At 36.8% G+C, this 24,336-nt stretch overlaps 1 protein-coding gene across 7 annotated transcripts in view; it reads right to left on the bottom strand.

Annotated features, from left to right (window-relative positions):
• klc1a (kinesin light chain 1a) overlaps positions 1 to 24,336 on the bottom strand; it is a 111,811-nt gene that overhangs the window by 63,781 nt on the left and 23,694 nt on the right. For all 7 annotated transcript variants that reach the window (XR_012098223.1, XM_073039747.1, XM_073039750.1 and 4 more), the window contains 4 exons: positions 13,376 to 13,637; positions 8,833 to 9,063; positions 4,783 to 4,861; positions 3,908 to 4,133 (listed from right to left, as the gene is read on the bottom strand). Coding sequence is in view for 6 of the 7 variants with exons in the window: in XM_073039747.1 (XP_072895848.1) it covers positions 3,908 to 4,133; positions 4,783 to 4,861; positions 8,833 to 9,063; positions 13,376 to 13,636 (797 nt within the window). In the remaining variant the exon portion in view is untranslated. The remainder of the gene's footprint in view (positions 1 to 3,907; positions 4,134 to 4,782; positions 4,862 to 8,832; positions 9,064 to 13,375; positions 13,638 to 24,336) is intronic.

Raw genomic sequence — 24,336 nt, 5'->3', positions numbered from 1 at the left:
TATAGAACACTTCATCTCTGGAATGCATCTATCCTGTGCAGTCCAAACTGCTCTCAGAAACTCCAGCCATTGCTTTTCTGCTATCATCCCTGCTATTGTCCTCTTCCAATCATCTATGGCAAGCTCCTCTCATATGCCTGTCATTCGTTTTACTGATACATCTGAGATTATCTTCTCACTCTCAAACTGCAGGGTGAATTCTATCATATTATGATCATTACTGCCTAAGGGTTCCTTTTCCATAAGCTCCGTAATCAAACCTGTTTCATTATACAACACCCAATCCAGAATAGTCTTCCCTCTAATGAGCTAAGCCACAAGTTGCTCTAAAAAAGCTAATTAATAGGTGTTCTACAAACTCCATCTCTTTCTGATCCAGCTCCAACCCGATTTTCCCAATCTACCTGCATGTTGAAATCCTCGATGACCATTGTAACACTGCCCTTTTAACATGCCTTTTCTATCTCCCGTTGAAATTTATACCCCACATCTTAGCTACTGTTTGGAGATCAGTATATAATTCTCATCAGGGACTCTTTACCCTTGCAATTCCTAACTCTACCCACAAGGATTCTCTAAGGATTTGATTTCATTTTTTAACAAGAGACATCCCATGCCCCTCTGCCTACTTATTTTAAATATAAATATATATATATACACACACACACACACAATATAATTCAGTTATTTTTTCCTCAATATTTATCATGTATCTCATTGTACTGCTGCCATAAATTTAACAAATTTCACAACATATGCAGGTGATATTAAACATGATTTGATTCTTTCCGACACAACTCAGTGATCCCCACACGTCATACCTGCCAAACCCTAACTGCGCTACAAGATCTACCTCATTCCATATACTACATTCATTTAAGTCCTATATTAAGTCCTACCTTCAGTCCTATATTTATCACCGTTTGATTTTGTCCCAATGTTACACTGCAACTCCTTCCACTAACTGTAATTTTGCCCTTTCATCTGTCCATCCTTCCTCAGTCTCACTACATCTATTTGTATACAGGTGGCACCCATTTTTTGAATGTTCGCTTTACGACAGCTCGCTGTTATTTAAGACCTACATTAGTATCTGTTTTAGCTAACCAAAGAGGATTTTTGCTTTTACGAGAAAAAGACGCCCGCTTTATGCGTGTGTTTACCCCAAGAAAGACTACCATGACTGTGAAGCCTTGTGCATTCAGTTGTATGTGCATGCATTTATGTGGGTATGCATGTACGTGCGTAGGCGTGTACGTGCTGATTTTTTTCTCCGAATCGATTTTGGCTCGCTGTCTTCCCAATTTTGATAAGTGAAACTACACCGTACATACAATATTTCTACTTTATATAGGCTGTATATTTATCATATCATTCCTGCTTTTACTATATGCTAGTGTTATTTGGTATGATTTGGTAGGTTATTTTTTGGGTTTTGGATCGCTCAAAAATTTTTCCCATATAAATTAATGGTAATTGCTTCTTTGCTTTACAACATTTCGGCTTACAGTTTCATAGGAACTCTCTACCTTCAGATAGCGGGGGAAACCCATACCAACTGTTCCAGCCTCAGCCCTATCACTCCAGTTCCCAATCCCCTGCCAAATTAGTTTAAATCCTCCCCAACACTTCTAGCAAACCTCTGCACAAAGATATTGGACCCTCCCCCTTCACCTGGGTTCAGGCTTAGCCTGTCCTTTTTGTACAGGTCATACCTTCCCCAGAAGATATTGCAATGATGCAGAAATCTGAAATCCTGTTAAGAGAGAGGTTCGTGGCTATGGTTGTCAAATGAATATTTTAGCAGGAACAATTCCACCTCCTACATTAGGGGGGAGGGGGGATTAAACTGTACTGAGCTGTGCATGACCCTCAAAGCATATGGTACTGATGACAGGACTCCCCCTAACTGGATGAGGTTTTACCAGAACTACACAAACTGGTCCCTCAGTCTTATTAACCCCAGGTTACTCTGGATTTGTGGTAACAATACCGATAAAACCGTACCCCTGGATCCGGCAGAGATGTATGCTATAGGAATACTTGCCCGAGGCTTGGGGGGGGGGGGGGGTAAAGCATATACACACGTACTCTTGTCAACAATTTCCTCAAGAAGGGTCACCTTAAGTGGGAGGTCAAGAATCCCCTTACTACATGGAACTCTGGGTTTCATAAGTTTATTCTTTTCAAAAATGGTATTTCAAAACTGTTGGGCTCTAGATTCCATGACAGCCAGTGGAGGTGTTCTGTGCTATTATAAATGAGTCCAACTGCTACTTTGTGGATTAAAATGGCCATAGAGCATCAAATATGGACGCTGTATAAAAGCAGCTTAAGATTTTGTATAAAGTGACAGAGGAAAAGCCCTTTAACTGGTGGGGATGGATACCAGATTATTTGGAGGCATTGTTAAGCCTCATCATATAGGCAATAATAGTGGTGACCTACACATCAATCCAGACAGTATTATGCCTAGGCCGTGAATTAAGTGGGACTATAAAACAACAAATGCCCCTGAACCAATAAATCTCCATGTTCCTCATATCAAAACTTTCAAAAGAAACTGAGCCCTTTATACCTTACTGTACATACAATACAATAATTAAGAGTGTTTCCACAGAATTAAGAGAGTTGTCTTCAGAGGACAAAAGTGTGGAAAATATGAAAACATGCTTGCAAAAGAGTTAATGATTAACTGCACATCCTTACTGCAGAAGTACCAAATTGATCAAGAACTGAAAACTGTTAGAATGAATTAGGCCTTGCGCAGTTTGGATGAAGTCTTTTTTTTAAATGACTGTCTTTGCCTGACTGCATCCAAACTCTGTGATTTAGCAAGGCCATAGAAATTTACTGAAGAACAATATAAGAAGGAACTGTAAGGAGGTAGAGCCAACTTTGATTGAGAGCAAAGTACTACCCCTTAATTGCACCCTTGCTAGCAAGATAATAAAAGGATTTCGCTGTTCACATTTGGTGTACTCAGGATATTTACAACACACGGTCGTGCAAAAGCACACGTGGCCTTCATCAGTCAGAATATTGAGTTTTGGAGTTGTCTACGTTGGTAGTGAGGCTGCACTGGATAGTAAAGAGTACAGAAAAGATTTGTGAGGATGTTGCCAAGACCAGAGGGCCTGAATTCCATGGAGAGGCTGGTCAATCTAGGCCTTTATTCCTTGAAATGTAGCAGGAGGAGGGGCAACCTTGCAGAAATGTTAAAATTATAAGAGGCACTTATGACAACAACCTTTGGAGTCAAAAACAAGGCGGCATAGATTTTGGATGAGACAAGAAAGAATTAAAAAGGGACCCAAGAAGCAATCTTTTCAAGCAGTGGGTGGCAAGGATATGGAACAAGCGACTAGCGGAAGGAGTTGAAGCAGGTACAATAGTAGTGTTTAAGCAGCTTTTGCATAGGCGGACTTAGAGGAATATGGGCCAAATGGAGGAAATTGGGACTTGCTTGGTGGGGACTGGTCAGCATGGACTTGTTGAGCCAAAGGACCAGAATCCATGCTGTATTGCCCTATGACTCCAATTCAGATACCTCCCAGTTGCAAACTTTATTCCCTCCTCAGCATTCCTGATGTCTCCCAAAGATTTTGTATAAACACTCACTCAATCCCAGCTGCTGTAACTGGAAGACCTGACTTACTAACTTTATTTAATAAAAAAATCCTTTTACATAACATTTATAAACTGCAGTAAGAGATTTGCCAATAAAAATGCATTTCATTTTTGTTCCAAAGATGTAGTAACTCAAATATTTCTGATCCTACTATTTATTTGTTGTTAATGAATTTTTGGTTGGCATGATCAAGAAAAAAAACTTCTGAAACTTTCAAAGTACAAAACCAATTTTAAATATTTAAACTTTTCTACGCACAAAAAAACCCCCACTAACCTGTACACCAAAGCAAGAATGTTTAGCATCGTAGCAACGTCAGGATGGTCATGCCCCGATGTTTTCTCCAAATCTTCAAGAGCTTGTTTACAAAGAGGCACAGCAACTTCATACCTGCCTTGTGATGCATACTGTATGACTAAATTATGCAAGGTCCTTAGTCTGGCTGGGATTTCATAGCCACCCTGCTGTGCTGCAGCAGCTGCACTGCTATGTTGTTGCTGAACTGTAAATTAATAAAATGCTATCTGTATTACATACATTAAGTGTAGATATAACACTGCAAATAAATAGTATTATATTGATTTAACATTTTTAATTAGAGATACAATGCAGAATAGACCCTTCTGGCCCTTCAAACCATGGCACCCAGCAACCCCAACACCACCAATTCAACCCTAACCTAATCACAGGACAATTTATAATGACCAATTAACCTACCCAGCATGTCTTTGGATTGTGGGAGGGAACTGGAGCAACCAAGGAAAGCCCACACATTCCACTGGGAGGATGTAAAAATTCCTTATAGAGGACGCCTTGATTGAACTCCAAACTCTGACACCTCGAGCTGTAACAACGTTGCATTAACCACTACGCTACTATGGATATGACATTTCTCAAGATATTTACATCCAAAAAAGAAACTGCCTCCAAACATCAACTGCTTTATTCCCAAGTATTTATAGAAAAAAATCTATAATACTTTAACAATTAAATCAAACATACTGTATGTACCCATTTTGAAAAGTCAAAATATCTGATGTAACATTATTTAATACAATGTAATTACATGTAGCTAAATTTGAACTTACAAAGAAAATCAGTTAATTATTGCAAAATTATTAAAAGAATGCTAGGTCAATCTGAACACTTACTTCCCTGCCCTGGTTCATCATCTTCATTTGGGAAAAGATCATCCAGAGGTTCTTTGGATGAATCTGTGTCCTTGTCCTCCTGTGCAACATAAGTAAATACTCATTATGTACTAGACAACAAACCAAACGTTTTAATGCATCTGAACATTAGAAGCCATTATACCTATCCAAAGTACTGATTAAAAGCCATGCAAAATAAAAACATCAGTAGTATCATTTGACTCTGCTCTGCAATTAGTAAAATCATGGCTAATTCTATGGTCCACTTCAGATTTCCTTCAAATAACTCATTCTCAGCCTTAAATATATTGAAAAAGCTAAGCATTCACAGAAGTTACAAACTATTTAATACCAAAACATTGCTTCCAATCATTTTTAAAATGGTGAACCCTTTTTCCTGAGTTGGTAATATCAAGCTCTGGATCTGGCAAAATAAGAAATATGCTTGCAATTCCTCTCAGAATCTTGCATTCCTTAACAAGATCAGCTCCTTTTTCTCAGCTCCAGTCAATTCAAGCCACACTTCCTCAAGTCCCCTTTGCACAACAACCTACTCCTAACAATCAATCTTCCAACCCAAATTCAAAGCCAGCATATTCCTCCCTGGTTACCAAGACCAAAACTACTCTTCGTACTCCTGATGTAGTCTCAAACTCTTGGCAAATCTCAATGTGTTCTTTTATATGGTTAGAATGAAATTCTTCCATGGGAGCCCACACTTAGTGCCAGTCCATCAAATTTCAGATATTTCACTAGCATTGCAGCAGTTTAAGAGATGATAACGATGTGTGAATACTTTTCACTGAAATCCTTCTCTGAAAAAATATTAATTCCTCAAAGACAAGTCCTACATTGTAGAATATACATTAATGGTTATGAACATCAAGAGCAAGGTCAACAGCTAATGATAATTTACAAAATCCATTTACAGTAATTACCTACAGATGTTGTAATACATTAAATTTATTAGCAGACAAAACATTAAATACATTTAGTGAAAATTAGTTTTTTCCCTTATTCAGATCCCCCTTCCTCCATCCTAATTACCACAGTAGGCCACAGAAGTTACTGAACATCTGAAAAACAATGCTGAAAGAGGCACAATGCAGAGTGTTGAAGGGGAGATCAAGGAAATGAATGAAGATGAATTTAGGGAGAATAATCTAGATTCCAGAATCAAGAAAGTTGCAGAAGGAAAATGCAATGTGCAAAAGACAAATGGTGCAAATAATAATAATAAAAAATTATTAAGTAACTAAATAAAACTGAAAACACTAGTTGTAGAGACCTTTAAAGCTAATCCATAGGTTGTGGAATCAGTTCAGAGTTGATACCCAACATCTGAAATAAGCAACTTGGACATTTTGTTCAGTGTTTATATGCTTGCAATTATTGTATTTCCTACATTAGAGCTACAAGGTTATTTTTGAAGTGTAATCAGTTTACTGAAACAAGTTGGAATTTCCTGGAGTCATGCAAGGTTCTTATTCAAATGCAAATCTTTTCTAAAATTGGATTATATGAAATTAAAAATGCATGATGCAGTTGATTATGAAGTGACTTTTACTAATCCATCTAAGGTCACAGGATAGGAAATCAATGGACTTGAAGGAAGACAACGATAACAGCTTTATAATGCCAAAATATATAAATATAGCCAGTTTGGAACTTGGAAGGATGCCAAGCACAAATGGAGGTATAAGGCTTACAAGGAAAGAACACATGAAACCAAGTTCAAGAACAGACAATCTGGCCCCTCAAGCCTGCTGCACCGTTCATTATGATCATGGCTGATCTACACATGGTCTCAACTCTTCCTCCAGATCCTCATAGCCCTCAATCAACTCCAATCTTCCTAAGACATGCTTATCCACACTTTAAATATTTCCAATCTACAAGGCTCCACTACTCTCTGGCTAAGAAAATTCCTGGGATTCACTACCCTAAACAGGACGGAATTTCTATGTACCTCAATTTTAAAAGACCAGCACCTTGGTAGAGTCTCTTCCTCCACAGAAAAGATCTCTACACCATCCCTAGAATACTTCAATAAGATTACTTTTTCACTTCCAAATTTCTCCAAATACAAACTCAACCTACCTTGATAGGAATTAGGTTGGTGAATCTGCCTCAATGTTACAATATCCCGATTTAGGCCAGATAACTGAAACTGTGCAGTACTCAAGGTATGGCCTTACCAGCATCCAATACAACCATAACAAAAAGATTCACTGTACTGTTCAGGGGAAAAAATGGCTTCTCACCCCCAAAGAGTCATACATTTGGCTCTTTGATCTTACAACTTCATGCCAATTTCCACATGACTCAGAAGATAACCTTTTTGGTTATGCATTTTAATTCAGTCTCTAGCTGCTCAAATTCCCTCCACAGAACCACTCTCCTCCTCCTTCCAATGTTGTTGGTATCTATATATACCAGCAACTGGAACTTTCTCCTCCCACTTCAAATTCTTCTGCAGGTCAGATGAGATATTCTGAACCTGGGCACCAGGCAGACAACACAACCTTTTGGAGTCTCAATCCTTGCAATCGAGAATTATGTCTATTTTCCTGACTATACCATCTACAATTACAACTATATTTCACTTCTCTCTCTACTCTTGAATGGCTCCCTGAAACAGGATACCAATTTGTTTGCTCATCCTTACTGCAACACACCCACTCTCAGCCTCACAGACAACAACAATCTCAAACCTGTTGGACAGGCTTAAAAGGTAAGACTCTCTTCCAATACTACCTCTTAGATCGCCCTACCTACCACACTTGCAGTCACACCCTCTTGCCCTGACCACAGCACAAACTTTTAGTAGTTTATCTAATGTGTTTGACTGCCTTCTGAAGCACAGTGTCCAGGTAACTCAGTATTACAGTGCTTACAGCTCAGATTCCAGGTCAAAAAACTTTGTACCCAAGTTCCTTAAGCAACCAAGGAACTCGAGCACTTGCTGCAAACATTGTGACTAGGAACCACAATGGAGTCCACCAGCTGCCACATCATGCAGCTACAAATCACCTAATGCTGCATCTCCATTTTCTTTAATTTGTTGTAATTTGGTTAACTACTATACAAAAATCCTTACCTGCTACTCACTTGTACCTCCTTGCCAAAGACTCCCAACCCAAAGTCTCAGACCTGAGACCCCTCCACTGGCCCATTCACACAATAGCCAATCTAAAATGGCCCCTGGGCCTTGGCCTCAACTTCTAACCGAAGCCTCTTGAGCCAAAGCCTCAGTTCTCCACTCTAACACTGCCCACTCCTGCTTAAACCTCACTTTTATTTTGCTCAAGTGAAACTCATACAATAAGACTTGCTTTTTTCAATGGTTTCTGCTCTCACATAGATCTCGCTCTTGCTACTCCGAAGTGACACTCACATGCAAGGAGACATACTCTTGTCAATGGCTTGGATTCTCACAAAGATCTCATTCTCACTTGTCCCAAGTGAAAGAAGATCAAATTCATTCTTTCATCCTATACTACACCCTTCCATGGAGGGATACTTAAAACATTTTTATTGTGTCACTTTGCCATTTTTATTTTAAGTTACAATAGAAATAAACACACATCAAGTAAAATAACCATAAACCAAAGAACACCTCATGAAATAGTAAGATAATGATTCACTGAAACAATTCTGTTTCCGCATTTCTACTAGTGACAGGCATAGTTTTCATCAAGGGAAGGCATCATTGATAAAACCCACTAAGCTCAGAATGCTGATATTATCAGAGTTTGCACTGGATAGAATGGTCGAGTCATAAAGCATAGAAACAGGCCTTTTGGCCTAATGTGTCCATGCCGCCCACCTTAACTGGCATTTAGAAGACTGCAGTAGGGAATTCCAAAAATAACTCAATTTGACATTGTATTTAGAAAACAAAACAAATATTTATTCAGTTTTCTACACAGTTGCATTATAATTTTAACAGTATTATCTTCTAAAAAGGCATCTAAAGGAATGAATCAAGCAAATGGGTACAGTTATCTCATCTATACACTATTTACATGCAATCTGCTGTCAACTCACCAGTGGTGAAAGATCTTCATCAAATTTTTTAAGCTGATTCATAAATTCTAAATGTTTCTTTTCCTCTTCCAGTTGAGCTACACTCTGTTCACTTTTCTGCAATTTTTGTTGTGTGTTTGCCAGCTCATCTCGTAGCCACTGGTTCTCCTGACACAATCGACGTACCTGAGCACGTAGTTTTTGTTTTTCCGATTCCACTGCATTTAAGTGACTAGATAATGCCATCATAACCTTAAATACAAATCACAGTAAGCACATTTTACAAAACTGAAGTAATGAGACTGCCAATACCATAAAATGTTAAATTCCTGCTAATGTTCTTCAATGTGTCCATATAGGAAAAATATTCTAAAAATAAGTGTAGGATAACAATTTTAAATGCACTGCCCAAGCCCGAATTAAACATCTTGTCATATAATCAAAATAATAACATTGCAATGTAGTCTTACACTCATATTTTGTAAAAACAGGATTAAGTTTCAGTGGTTTTACAGTAAGGAACCAACAAGAAAGGTTATTCAAAAACATTGGTGATTCATACTGGAAAGGTGTCATTCTCTGGAGCTTTCAATGAATAGGCATTCTCTCTACACTACAAATCAAAGGAAATATTATAAAATCCAAATAGTTAAATACATGCAATAAATGATCATAAAATAAATTATTGTGATGCCATCTTTACTAAAAATCCTATAAAATTTGTATCTTAACATTTTTCAGATTCCACCTTGTACTAAATCACAATACGTTCAATGCAACACAAAACCAAAGATATACTAAATGTCTATTTCATTATAATGGATTTTACCATTTAAGTATATAATGAGTTCAAGAGAAAAAAACATCCTATCCACCATCTCAAATGCAAGTCTATAGATAAACTATTATTCTATTCCCAGTGATTTTGTCTTTTTCCACTTCTTCATCAATGATATAATGAAATCTCCACATGCCACAATGAGATAAACCATAAGATAAAGGTGCAGAATTAGGCCATTTGGCCCATCGGGTCTGCTCTACCATTTCATCACAGCTAATCCAATTTCCTCTCAGACCCAATCTCCTGCCTTTCCCCATGTATCCCTTCATGTCCTGACCAATCAAGACCTCTGCCTTAATTCAACATAAAGACCTGGCCCCCACAGCTGCTGCAGCAAAGAATTCCAGATTAACCACTCTCTGGCTAAAGAAATTCCCCCTCACCTCTGTTCTAAAAGGGCGCTCCTCTATTCTGAGGGTGTGTCCTCTGGTCTTAGACTCTCCCACCATAGGACCCTTCACATCCACTCTATCAAGGCCTTTCAGCATTCAATAGGTTTCAATGAGATCACCCCATCATTCTACAAAAATCTAGTGAACACAGGCCCAGAGCCATCAAACACTCTTCATATGGCAAGCCATTCAAACCTGGAATCATTTTCATGAACCTCCTTTGAACCCTCTCCTTTTTCATATCCTTAGCATATCCTTTTTCAGATAAAGGGCACAAAACTGCTCACAATACTCCAAGTGAGGCCTCGCCAGTGCTTTATGAAGTCTTAACATTACATCCTTGCTTTTATGTTCTAGCCCTCTTGAGATGAATACTAATATTGCATTTTTCTTCCTCACTACCGACTCAACCTGCAAATTAACCTTTAGGGAATCCTGCACAAGGACTCCAAGTACCTTTGCGCCTCAAGTTTCTGTATTTTCTCAATCGTTTCATTTCTTCTCCCGACACCTGCCATTTCTTTGCTCATTCTCCCAATATGTCCAAGCCCTTCTGTAGCCTTTCTACTTCCTCAAAACTACCTGCCCCTCCACCCATCTTTATATCGTCTGCAAACTTTGCAGCAAAGCCATCAATTCCATCATTCAAATCATCGTCATATAGTGTAAACAGAATCAGTCCCAACACAAACCCTTGTAGAACACCACTAGTCACAGGCAGCCAGCCAGAAAACGGTCCCTTCATTCCCAGTCTTTGCCTCCTGCAAATCAGCCACTGCTTTATCCATGCTAGAGTCTTTCCTGTAATACCATGGGTTCATAGCTTGTTAAGCAGCCTCATGTGTGGCACCTTGTCAAAGGCCTTCTGAAAATCCAAGCACATAATATTCACTGACTCTCCTTTGTCTATCCTACTTGTTATTTCTTCAAAGAATTCAAATAGATTTGTCAGGCAAAATTTTCCCTTGAGGAAACAATGTTGACTACAGCCTATTTATCATAGGCCTCCTCCGCTTCAGGTGCAAATTGTATCTAAAGTACAGGTCCCACCTTCCCTGGAAGAGAGCCCAATGATTTAAAAATGTTATGTCCTGCCTCTTATACCAACTCCTTAGCTATGTATTAAACTGGATAGTCTTCCTAGTTCTGACCTCACTAGCACATGGCACTGGTAGCAATCCTGAGATCATAACTCTGGAGGTCCTGCCCTTTAACATAGCACCCAACTTCCTATGCAGACCCTCATCACTTGTCCTACCCATGTCATTGATACCTACATGGACTTCTGGCTGTTCACCCTCCTACTTAAGAATGCTGGGGACTCTATTTGAGATATCCCAGACCCTGGCAATATATTTTCTGGGGATCTCATTCTCGCCCACAGAAACTCCAGTCCATTCCCCTAACAAACGAGTCCCTTATCACCACAGCATGCCTCTTCTCCACCTTCTCTTTGCCAGAGACTCAGTGCCAGAGATCCAACCACTGTGACTTTCCTCTGTTAGGTCCACTTCCTACCACCCTCTCCCCCCCCCCCCCCCAAAGCAGTATCCAAACTAATATACAGGTGTTCCCCACTTTATGAATGTTTGGTTTACACCACTTCACTTACAAAAGACCTACATTAGTAACCTTTTTTCACATTACAAAGAGGATTTTTGCTTTTACAAAAATTTTTCCCATATAAATTAATGGTTCTTTGCTTTATGCCATTTCGGCTTAAGAAAGGTTTTGTAGGAACGCTCTACCTTTGTAAGGGGGGGGGGGAACACTTGTACCTGTTGCTGAGGGGATGGCCACGGGGTTGTCTGCACTGGCTCCTTAAACTCTTCCCCTTCATGACTGTCACCCAGTCTCCTGTGCCTTAGGTGTAACTATATCCTATCGATCACTTCCTCAGCCTCCCGAATGATCCGGATTTCATCCAGTTCCAGCTCCAACTCCTTAACGTGATTGTTAGAAGCTACAGCTGGATGCACTTCATGCATACGTAGTCATCAGGGACACTGGAGGTCTCCCTGCTTTCCCACATCCCACAAGAGGAGCATTCCACTGTCCTGCCTGGCACTGACCCAGCTGAGCAGATATAAAGGAGGGAACGGAAAAAGACTTAACCTTGATTGCTTTCTCTGACTGAAGCCTCCCTTTGCACAAGCCTTGAAGAGCTAAATCCTCAAGATTGCTACTCTGACCGTGGTCACTACACTTGCCCCTGCCTTCCTTTAATTTGCCCTTACTAATGAATCCCAAACACTGATTGGTAATCCCAAAAACTTAACTTTGCAAGCAGTTATTTGTGATCTGCATCAATCAATATGATAATCACTGCATTTGTCCAATAAACTGCGAGCAACTGCTTTCACAGTAAAGCACTAGTATGGTGCTGAAACAGGCTGGAATTAATTAATTTAATGATATTATTAAACTGCTTGACAGTCTTATTTTTCCCACCTAGAGGTAGCAGCACAATTCCAAAACCAGTCCAAGCTTTAAGCCGTAGTGAGGAGAAATTTCTCAGAAATATTACTTTGTAACACTGAAAAGTCTTTGAACTGAAATGTTAACATATTTCTCTCTTGATATGGTGCCTGATTGTCCGGGATTTCTGGAATTTATTTGTAAGTCAGAAGCTGCAAAATGGCCAAGTTTTCAATCTTCAAAAAGATATTGTTGCCTACCTTACCAGCAAGAGTAGTAACAGAAAATAAGACTGAATAAAGTCATGTTCAGAGGATATAGAACATGTTATAATACACTGGATTTTGGTTAATTGGGCATTGGTTAATTGGGGCAGCTACTTATCTAACTAGCATCAGACTCGTGCACCTAACGAAGTCCTGACGAAGGGTCTCGGCCCAAAACGTCGACAGCGTTTCTCCCTATAGATGCTGCCAGGCCTGCTGCATTCCACTAGCATTTTGTGTGTGTTATTTGGATGATGCAATCATCAATAACACTGTATGAAGGCAGTCCATTATCTACACCAGGTGTCCATGCTGATTTTATTCATTTAAAGTCAATAGAATGCATACACTGGATGAATTCCTTTGTCAATAATTATTAGGAACTTATACACAGTTTTATAGTACCATAATAGTATTGATAGTGTTCCAATTTGTTCTGTATTTCATTTAAACACAATTTCTTACTCAATTAAACAGTAGTTGGTCTTTCTTTTAAAAATATATACATTTTAACTATTTCTATGAAACTTCAGCTAATTGGGGCAGACAGTTAATTGGGCCAAAATGTACTGGCCCCAATGTGTCCCAATTAACTGGATTCCATTCTAGATAAAATAAAAATCTTAAACAACTTTGGCAAAATTTACCTGTGCTTCACTGAGACCAAGTTCTAACATTTCCAAAGACTTGCGAATCATGTTGGATTTTTCTTCAACCAAATTCACCTCATCATCTTTTTTCAGACATTTTAGGGTTTCCAACAGGCTCTGTAAAATGGAGTTGTGTTCGTTTTTTAACGCCTCAAGCCCCTGAATCACCTGTTTTGTTTTTCCAATGATCTCTTCCTGAGAGAGTTTTTCTAATTTATCTTCCTTTAAATACACCATTGTAGACATGGTGTCATACATCCTGAAAAAAAAATATCATGGTGTTAACAGATGGCAAAGGTATATAAGCACTAATTACATATATATGTTTGACTAAAATTCTTGACAAGGATGGCAAATTTGGTTGTAAGTAATTCTGCAGTAGTAGCAATGTACTAAAGATTTAGTATCATTCCAACTTTAAATGAAAGTGGATTACAGAATTCAAATTAATACAAACAAACACGAATGGGAATCAAATTGTTTGAAGTCACTACATAACAATTGCGGATTTCAAACCCAAAGGCAAGCAAGACAGAGTCTTATAAACATATTAAGACTCCATAAAACTACTGCAGTGATTCCATTAGAGCTACTATAAAAACACAACAGATTCATACTGATGCACTATAGAACTACCTAAAATTACTAAATAGTTAATATTCTCTGTACTGCCAAGTCAGTCCTTAGCCAAGGTTGATTTCATTCAATTTCCTAAAAAAAAACAAATAAATATCCCTCTATCTTAAAAAGTGAGAAATGGGGCATTACATTTAGTGCCCTTCTTGTCACATGCAGCAAATCTTAGAATATATTCTGAATTGGGCTGCAAGCAAAGAACATTTGTACCTTACAACATAATTTCTAAGATTAATCACTCTTCCTTGGCATTCAACATTAATAAAGCCAATTCCTCTATAAACTGTTGATCATTACTGAACAAATATTTAACAAGTCCATCACATAAATAAAATGACTACAAGAGCAGGCCAAAGGCTGAATATTCAATAACAAAAGCATCAAAGACTTAACACTATCAACAAGGCAACATGACAAAAATATTGTTTACTTTCACGAGTGCAGTTGTAACATTCATGAAGCTCAACACGATCATTTGAAACTCATGTCCCACTGTAATAAATCACTACTTCCAACCAGAAACAACTGAACAAAACAGTAACCAAAATCCTAATAGATGAAAAGAGATGTAACAAATTTATTCAGTCAATGTTTCCCTTTGGTATTGAGGAAAGTATCATTTTGCAAGTAAATAACCTTCCCAGAATGATAGGCCAACTCTCCACATTCAAATTCACACATACCCTCCTGTGTGGCAGTTCGAGTTGCCCCTACAACACACACTTGGACATAATCTTGAACATGTGCTCTACATCTTCAGACCTCCATGCAAACATGTCCAAGTGCAAAAGCCCAAGAGAAATTGTGTGGTAGGATGTTCAATTATCAGCACATAACCTTCCCATTCAACTACTACTCATTGAATCTAGCAGTGGAGAACTGTGATTGAAATAAAAGGCCTGCTTTATGCCTAAGATACATACCATTCACATAATTGTTGACGACTCAAATGCCATTGAGTTGTCATCGACTCATTGACCCCATGGATAATGTAGTTGTCCATAGAGTTTTCATGGCAAGATACGAAAGGTAGATTGCCAGGCCTCTCTTCTACACAGATACTGCTGCTGCCCAGGTTGAGACCTGGCTGGATTCCAATTCAGAACCATCTGCCTCAAAGTCCATTGCTAATGGCCAGGCCATATGATTACTTACTATAATTCTGAAGCATAATAAATAAATGACATGTTTTTACTACTTTATATCACTTACATCTATTTGGTAGTTGTTAAGTGCTTCTCTGAGACACATTTAAAACCACTTCAAAGCCTTTTAAAAGTAGTGTCCTAGGATGGGACCTATTCTTCAAGGGATGTCCGTTAAGAGCAGGAGAGCTTTGCGAGCCTACCATATCCAAGCACATTAGCACATTTGGGCACAAGGGATGATGTGGTTGAAGACTGGACCAAGACCAAATTACTAATTTCTTGAACACAAGTTTCTGGGAAAGGAAGAATTAATTGAAAGTCGTTTCATAACATGGCTCTATTTTGCTATCAAAACTTCCAAATGGGTAGCTACAGTTGCTTTACCAATAGCAAGGGGAAGAAGCTGTTCCTGAATTGGTGAGAGTGCACCTTCAGGCTCCTGTCCCACCTTCCTGTTAGTAGCAATGAAAAGCGGGCATGTCCTGGGTGATGGGGGGTTAGGTCCTTTTTGAGGCATCGCTCCTTGAAGAGGTCCTGGATGCTACAGATGCTCGTGCCCATGATGGAGCTGACTGAGCAATGTCATACAGCAAAGTAATATTGCAGGAATAATGGTTACATCACTAATGATACAAGAAGTACCAGTGTATCAGTCCACCTGGCCAGGCCCATATCATCCAGGAAGAGATCGGGTGACTACCATGGAAAAGTGGCAACAACTGGAGAGACAGCGGACAGCTTGGAAAGGCAGAACCAGGACAGTAAGGACTAGCAACCCGAGCTGCTTCTCCTATAAAGAAGAACCCATCAAAGCTATGGAACATTCGAAAGAAGTATACCCCCAGGGGAGCCACGGAGAGGAGTGGGGTGTGGAAGAATGAAAACCCAGACTAAACAGACCTGCAGATGAAGACCCACAGTAATGATCAATTGACCATGAGTAGGGAACATGGCTACAGCAAAGTTTGTAAGAACCCAGATGGTCTGAGGATCCACCAGGCCAAGATGAGATGTCTGAGCATGGAACAGCGGGTACAGAGTACAGGAATCACGCAGGAGCCAGGCCCGGAATCACCGAAGTGCCCAGAACTTCCGTGTATCCAAAACCCCCAAGCTCAACTATAGTAACAGAACATCACCGGGTGAAGTGGCCTCCGGCAAGCAAGCAGGATGAGAGGCATCAGTTTGATGACAATGTGGACAAGATACTTGATGCTTCAGGAGGGGCATCAGAACCATTTACCACTCTGGTAACTTCAAATTGCTTTGACGCCCAGCATAATTATAGTGACCTTATCTAATTTTTAATAGACTACTTCATTTCAAAACTGATGCATGCAAAATATTTTAAGCAATTGGGCCAGGCAAAGATTAAGTAGCATTTCGCTGTACTGTATAACATTGTAGTGTTACCTTAAAATCAAGCCAACAGAAAATGAACTGGAAGTGCAATAGTTTTCAAGCAAAACTACAATTGATTTTATTATTTATAAACTACCAAATCAGTGCTAGTTAGGAATTGGGTATTTTTTTCCCCATCTGAAAATCTGTAAATGCTTGATGATATAGTATTGTTGTGTCAGAACCTAGCTTGTTTTGAGTCAAAAGATTGCATCACATGGAAATCTTGATAAGTGTTTCAATCACACCAGACCATAAGGCACTTTAAAAAAATGATACAAATGGCTCAATAATATTAGCAGAGTTTGGCTTCCACCCCTTTAAACTTTATGAGCAAAATTAGAACATACTTAATACACCAGTTCTTAGATTATTATTGTCCATATTAATTTGTCTAGTTATAATTGAATTTAATTACCAGATTTCCAATTGATTTGTACAAGAATATAAACAAACAAATTGAACAAATTTCAATTATTTCACTATCATAACAGTAAAATATTCTGACCGGAACATGCTGCTTCAATTTGTTTTGAATAACTAACCAAAATATGGTCACTTTCAATTAACTAATTGTACAAGTCAAAACATATCAAAATCATTGGTATTCCTCATGTGAAATTACCTATGTAGGATTGAAATGCTCAAAGTCAATGCAACAGCAAAATGTCAGGTGATAAAAGTCCATATCCGCGTGTATAGATTGGTTATATTAACATTTTCAACATATATTCTTCTGGCCACAGAATTACCCGACTGGCTTTCAACTATTTTTATTCAACACCAGTAATATAATTATCGCAGCTCTTGGAAAAAAAAAGCTCAGAATGCCCCAAAGTTCAAAGTCCATGCAGAGGTTTATATTAGAAATTTTCAAATGTAGTGCAAATGTACTGCTCATTGTAGTTTTCTTTTCCTTTTTTTTTAAGTTAGTTTTTCTATACATTTTACAAATTAAAAAACCCCAAATCACAATGAGGAACATTAATACAGTGCAAAATTAAGCATACAATGACAATATGCTACAAAGGAAGAGAATTTAACAAAAAAGCACCTAAATTGAAGACATGTAAACTTAGTATCTGCCCCAAGCCCCACAACAAAAAAAAAAGCAACAACTCCAGACCAACCACAACACAATATAGAGAATATAAATCAGGACAATCAAACTCCCAGACTGTGAATACACTTAGCAACAGAGGATATTAATGCCTACTACCAGAAAAAAAAAGGGAGCTGAAAGCAAGGGACCGAAAAGAAAAAAAAACCCTAGTCAAGAGGAAGGTTATGAAAGTACTCGATAAAAGGTCCCCAGACCTTATGGAACTTTAGATCCGAATTAAGAACTGAATAATGAATTTTTTCGAGGTCCAAGCAGGCCATAATGTCGTTAAGCCATTGAGCATGGGTGGGCGGGGCAACATCTCTCCATCTAAGGAGGATCAAGCGACTAGCCAGGAGAGAGGCAAAGGATAATATTCGGCATTTGGTCGGACTCAGACGTAAATCTGTCTCGCCCCAGAAACCGAACAAAGCAATTAAGGGGTTTGGTTCTAGGTGCTGATTCAGAATACACGATAACGTAGTGAAGACATCTTTCCAAAATTTCTCCAAGCTAGGACAGAACCAGTACATATGGATGAGAGAGGCCACGCCCCTCTTGCATTTATCACAGAGCGGACTAATGTTAGGGTAGAATCAAGATAGTTTAGATTTAGACATATGGGCTCTATGAACAATCTTAAACTGTGAAAGGCAATGGCGAGCACAAAGAGAGGTTGAGTTAACCGATTTGAGAATCGAGTCCCAGCTCTCATCAGATAAGGAGGTATTTAAATCCTGCTCCCAGGCCATTTTAATTTTATCCACAGGGGCCCATCGTAAGGCTGCTAATTTATCTCGAATAATTGATATTAAACCTTTACCTAGTGGATTAATGGAAAGAAATAAGTCCATAGCATTTTTCGCAGGCATTTCAGGAAAGTTAGGAATTAAAGGAGCAATAAAGTGTCTAATTTGGAGATATCTAAAAAAATGAGCATTGGGCAGATTGAACTTAACAGAGAGCTGCTAAAAAGAAGCGAAGCGATTATCAATGAAAAGATCTTCAAAATGTCTAATGCCCTTCTTATACCAAACATGGAATGCTGAATCGTACGTAGTAGGTAAAAAAAAAAGGTGATTATGTACGACAGGGCTGGAAATGGAAAAACCATGGAAACCATAGCATTTCCTAAACTGAGCCCATATACGCAGTGTGTCTAGCAAGAGGATTAGCTATTAATCTTTTTTTTTAACTTTTTTTTATTGTGTTTTCAAATAGTTACAGAATAAAAGTGTGTGAAAAAGAAAATGTGTTACCCATCCCCCCCTCCCCTTAACCCCTCCCCCCTAACATCCCTACAGAAAGAAAGAAAGAAAAAAAAAGGAATGCCTGGATATTGGAAGATCCCCACATGCTCCATGGAGTTCGTAATAACTTTAGTATATATATTTATTTCTTTCCCCAAGTAACCAATTATTTCATCTTCGGAGCACCTATATATTTAATCCTATCTTTTGTAAATAAGGGCGCCAAATTTTCAAAAATGTTTCATATTTATCTCTTAAATTATAAGTAATTTTTTCAAGTGGAATACAGCCATAAATTTGTTTCTTCCAACGATCTATACTTAAATATGTATCCGATTTCCAAGTAACTGCAATAGATTTTTTGGCTACTGCCAATGCAATTTTTATAAATTCTTTCTGATATTTATTCAATTTGGATATCGGTTTTATCCCTTCAATATCACCTAGTAAAAGTAATATTGGATTATGTGGAAGTTGTATTCCAATAATTTGTTCCAATAAAACTCTTAAATTTGTCCAAAAAGGTTGAATTTTAGAACAAGACCAAATAGAATGTAAAAAAGTACCAATTTCTTGGTAACATCGGAAACACTGATCAGATAAATTTGGGTTTAATTTATTTATTTTTTGTGGTGTAATATATAATTGATGTAAAAAATTGTATTGCACTAATCTTAATCAGACGTTTATTGTATTTGTCATACTCTCAAGACATAGTCTTGACTAATTTTTTTCTTCAATTTTAATATTCAAATCACTTTCCCATTTTTGTCTTGACTTATAGACTCCTTGTTTAATTGCCTGTTTTTGAATCAAATTATACATACAAGAGATAAATTTTTTAATCTTTCCCTTTTTGAATTAAAGTTTCTATTTCATTGGATTTCGGTAATAACACTGTTTGACCTAATTTCTCTCTTAAATAAGCCCTTAGTTGAAAGTAACAAAAAAGAGTGTTGTTTGATACTTTATATTTATTCTTTAATTGATCGAATGACATTAATATACCTCCTTCAAAACAATCTCCTATATATCTAATCCCTTTTTGAAACCAATTATATAAAAGTTGATTATCCATTGTAAACAGAATAAGTCTAGTTTGAATTAAAGATCTCTTTGCTAATAAGGATTTCTTTGTCTCATCGTCAACATTTATCTTATTCCATAAATCAATCAAATGTTTTAATATAGGAGATTCTTTCTTTTCCCGTATCCATTTAGATTCCCATTTATATATAAAATCTTCTGGTGTGTTTTCTCCTATTTTATCTAGTTCTATTCTAATCCATGCCGGTTTATCTTTCTCAAAAAAAGATGCAATAAATCTAAGTTGATTTGCTTTATAATAATTCTTAAAATTTGGAAGTTGTAACCCTCCTAGCTCAAATTTCCATGTCAATTTTTCCAACGATATTCTTGACATCTTACCTTTCCAAAGAAATTTCCTCACATATTTATTTAGCTCTTGAAAAAACTTCAGGGGTAATTGTATTGGTAGTGATTGAAATAAGTATTGTAATCTAGGGAATATATTCATTTTTATGGTATTTACTCTACCTACTAATGTTATTGGTAATACCATCCATTTATCAAGATCTTCTTGAATTTTTTTCAATAGTGGTAAATAATTTAATTTGTATAAGTTCTTTATGTCATTATCAACTCTTATACCTAAATATTTTATACCATTTGCCGGCCATCTAAATTGGGTTACTAATCGACATTGATTATAATCTCCTTTAGTAAGAGGTAAAATTTCACTTTTATCCCAATTTATTTTATAACCTGATATTTTCCCATATTCTTCTAATCTATAGGATAATTTACTCAACGAGTGCAATGGGTTTGTTAGATAAAGCAGAACATCATCAGCAAATAAGTTAATCTTGTATTCTTCCTGATTAACTCTGAAACCCTTAATATCTGGGTCCATTCTAATCAATTCAGCTAATGGCTCTATCGCCAACACAAATAAAGCAGGTGATAATGGACAACCTTGCCTAGTTGACCTTGTTAACTGAAATGGTGTTGAAATTTGACCATTTGTCACTACTTTAGCTTTGGGATTAGTATTTAAGGTTTTAATCCATTTTATAAAAGATACTCCTAATCCATATTTTTCCAATACCTTAAATAAAAAATCCTTTGCCAATCTATCAAATGCTTTTTCTGCATCTAAAGCAACTGCCACGCTCATTTCCTCCCTCTTCTGTGCTAAATGAATTATACTAAATAAGCGAGTTACATTATCTGCTGATTGTCTATTTTTAATAAATCCTGTTTGATCCATATGTACTAATTTTGGTAAGCATTTAGATAATCTATTAGATAAGATTTTTGCTATTATTTTATAATCAGTGTTTAATAAAGAAATAGGTCTATATGATGTTGGCTTTAAAAGATCTCTATCTTTTTTTGGCAATACTATTAAAATAGCTGTCGAAAAAGATTCTGGAAGTTTATGCGTTCTTTCCGCTTGGTGTATTAACTCCATAAAAGGAGGAATTAATAAATCTTTAAACTTTTTATAGAAGTCAGGCGGAAAACCATCTTCTCCTGGAGATTTATTACTTTGAAATGATCCTAGGGCTTCTTCGACCTCTTTCAATGTAAAAGGCATATCTAATCCCTTCTGTTCTTCCGTATTTAATTTTGGAAGAGTTATTTGTGATAAAAACCTTTCTATCTTGACATTGTCATTTTGTGATTCTGATTTATACAACTCAGAATAAAAATTCTTAAAAGCTTCATTAATTTCTAAAGGTTTATAAGTAATTTTATTTACTCTTGTTTGAATTGCATTTATTGTTTTAGAAGTCTGGTCTGTTTTTAACTGCCATGCAAGAACCTTATGTGATCTTTCACCTAGTTCATAATATCTTTGTTTAGTTCTCATAATTGCTTTTTCTGTTCGATATGTTTGGAGTGTATTATATTGTAACTTCTTGTTAATAAGTTGTCTTCGTTTTTCTTCTGCCATATTTCTTTGAGATTCTTCTTCTAATTTTGTAATCTCTTTTTCCAATTGATCTATTTCTATCATATATTCCTTCTTAATTTTAGAATAACTTATTATCTGACCTCTCAAATATGCCTTCATTGCTTCCCACACTATAATTTTATCATCAACTGAATGTGAATTTATCTAAAAAGAACTGAATCTGTTTTTTCATAAAATCACAAAAATCTTGACATTTTAATAATATTGAATTAAATCTCCACCTATAAATTGATTCCTCTTTATCTATCATTATCATTATTAAAGGAGAATGATCTGACAATATTCTTGCTTTATATTCCACATTTTTCACTCTATCTTGAATATTCGTTGATAATAGGAAAAAATCTATCCTTGAATATGTTTTATGTCTATTTGAATAAAATGAATAATCTCTTTCTTTTGGATTAATTCTTCTCCACATATCAATCAAATTTAAGTCTTTCATCAATGATAGAGTTAATTTTACTGCTTTTGATTTTGTAACAACCTTTGTTGATCTATCTAAAACTGGATCTAGACAAAAGTTAAAATCTCCACCTATTAATATTTTATCATGTGCGTTAGCCAAATTCAAAAAGACCTCCTGTATGAATTTTACATCATTTTCATTTGGTGCATAAATGTTCTTAAGGGTCCATAGTTCTGAAAAAATTTGACAGTGTATAATTAGATATCTCCCCGCCGAATCAATTAATATGTTTTGTATTTTAATTGGTAAATTTTTGTTAACCAAAATTGCAACTCCTCTCGCCTTTGAATTAAATGAAGCTGCAATAACATTTCCAACCCAGTCACTTTTTAATTTCTGATGTTCTATGTCTGTTAAATGAGTTTCTTGTAAAAAAAAAGCTATATCTGTTTTCATTTTTTTAATATATGTTAAAATTCTTTTTCTTTTTACTGGCCCATTAAGCCCATTAACATTAAAACTTTAAAAATTCAGTAGATTAGTCATTTTTTAAAAAATTATATTACTCCAATCTATAATAATACCTAATCTTTCAACTTTCGTGGTATCCTGGGAAATCTTTATAAAAATCTCCATGTTGCTATGTGTGTCCCCACCAATCATCCAGGCAAAAAGATAGAAGAAAAATAGAATATAAAGAAAAAAACAAAATACCCCCCTACTAATGTTGTGAAAAAAAAACACAACATTACCCCCCTCTGTTGTACGGGTCATGGCAATCGCCATGATTACACACGTGAATCCCGTAGTAACCGATCCAAAGCTCCCCAGCCCCCCCGCAACATAAAAAAGTGTATATATAAGAAAAAAAAATACTATTCTCACTTAGTATTTCTAAAATTTTGCTTTTCTCTTCTATAATATCCATAAATGTCCATCACTTCTGTTCGCTGACTCTATCTTCATCTTTAATCCATTACGTTTGGAAGCCTCTATGTGTAATTAGTCAATAGGTGAAAGTTTTTGTACGAACTCCTCCGCTTTTCGATAATCGGAAAAAAAAAATTTTCCCTCCTCCAAAAAAATTATCAGTGTTGCTGGGTGACGCATTGTAAATTTATAACCCTTTTCCCATAAGGCTTTTTTCGCTGGGTTAAATTCCTTCTTTCTCTTCAAAAGGTTGTAACTTATATCAGGATAAAAAAGAACTGGTTTCCCTTCTATCATCAATGGCCCGTTTCTATTTTTGGCACTTTGGACAGCCGCCTTCAGGATCTTTTCTTTGTCTTGGTATCTTAAGCATTTTATCAAAATTGATCGTGGATTTTGATCAGCTTGAGGTCTTGACCTTAAGGATCTATGATCCCTTTCAATCTCAATTGGAATTTCTCTTTCCATTTCCAATTTTTCAGGGATCCATTTTTGAAAAAAATTTATTGGATCTTCTCCTTCTATATCTTCTTTAAGTCCAACAATTTTAATATTATTTTGTCTACTAAAATTTTCAAGCTTATCAATTTTTTCCATAAATTGTTTTCTTTCTGATGTCCAAGCAGTATTTTCATTTTCTATTTTGTCCATTCTTTCAACCGTTTTAGTTTCCAAGTCCATAATTCTCTTTTCCATTTTTTCCTGTCTCTTTGTCATTTTATCAAGCATAATCTCCATATTTGTCATTTTTTTGAGTACTTTTTGATTACTTTTAATTACTTTTAATGCATCTAATTTACGCATTATTTGCCTCAAAGTCTCTTCTATATTTCCAGAAGAACTTTTATCTCCCTCTTCGTCTGATCTTTCCGGAGAATCTGACTCTCCCTCCGATTCGCTATCACTTTCAGTTGCAGTGGTAACTGGGCTTTGTAGTTCTGGTTGCTCCCGTTTGCGCATGCTCCTTCCTTCGCGTTTGCGCAGTTCACGTTGGTCTTTTCCTTTAGAAATGGCCGATGTTGCTGCAGTTTCCTGTTCCATATCGCCGGTGGTATAATGTACCTGAGACCACGGTTCTTTG

This window comes from Hemitrygon akajei, chromosome 3 (assembly GCF_048418815.1).
Source record: "Hemitrygon akajei chromosome 3, sHemAka1.3, whole genome shotgun sequence".
Taxonomy (NCBI): Eukaryota; Metazoa; Chordata; class Chondrichthyes; order Myliobatiformes; family Dasyatidae; genus Hemitrygon; species Hemitrygon akajei.
This window is presented reverse-complemented; position numbering and strand designations above follow the sequence as displayed.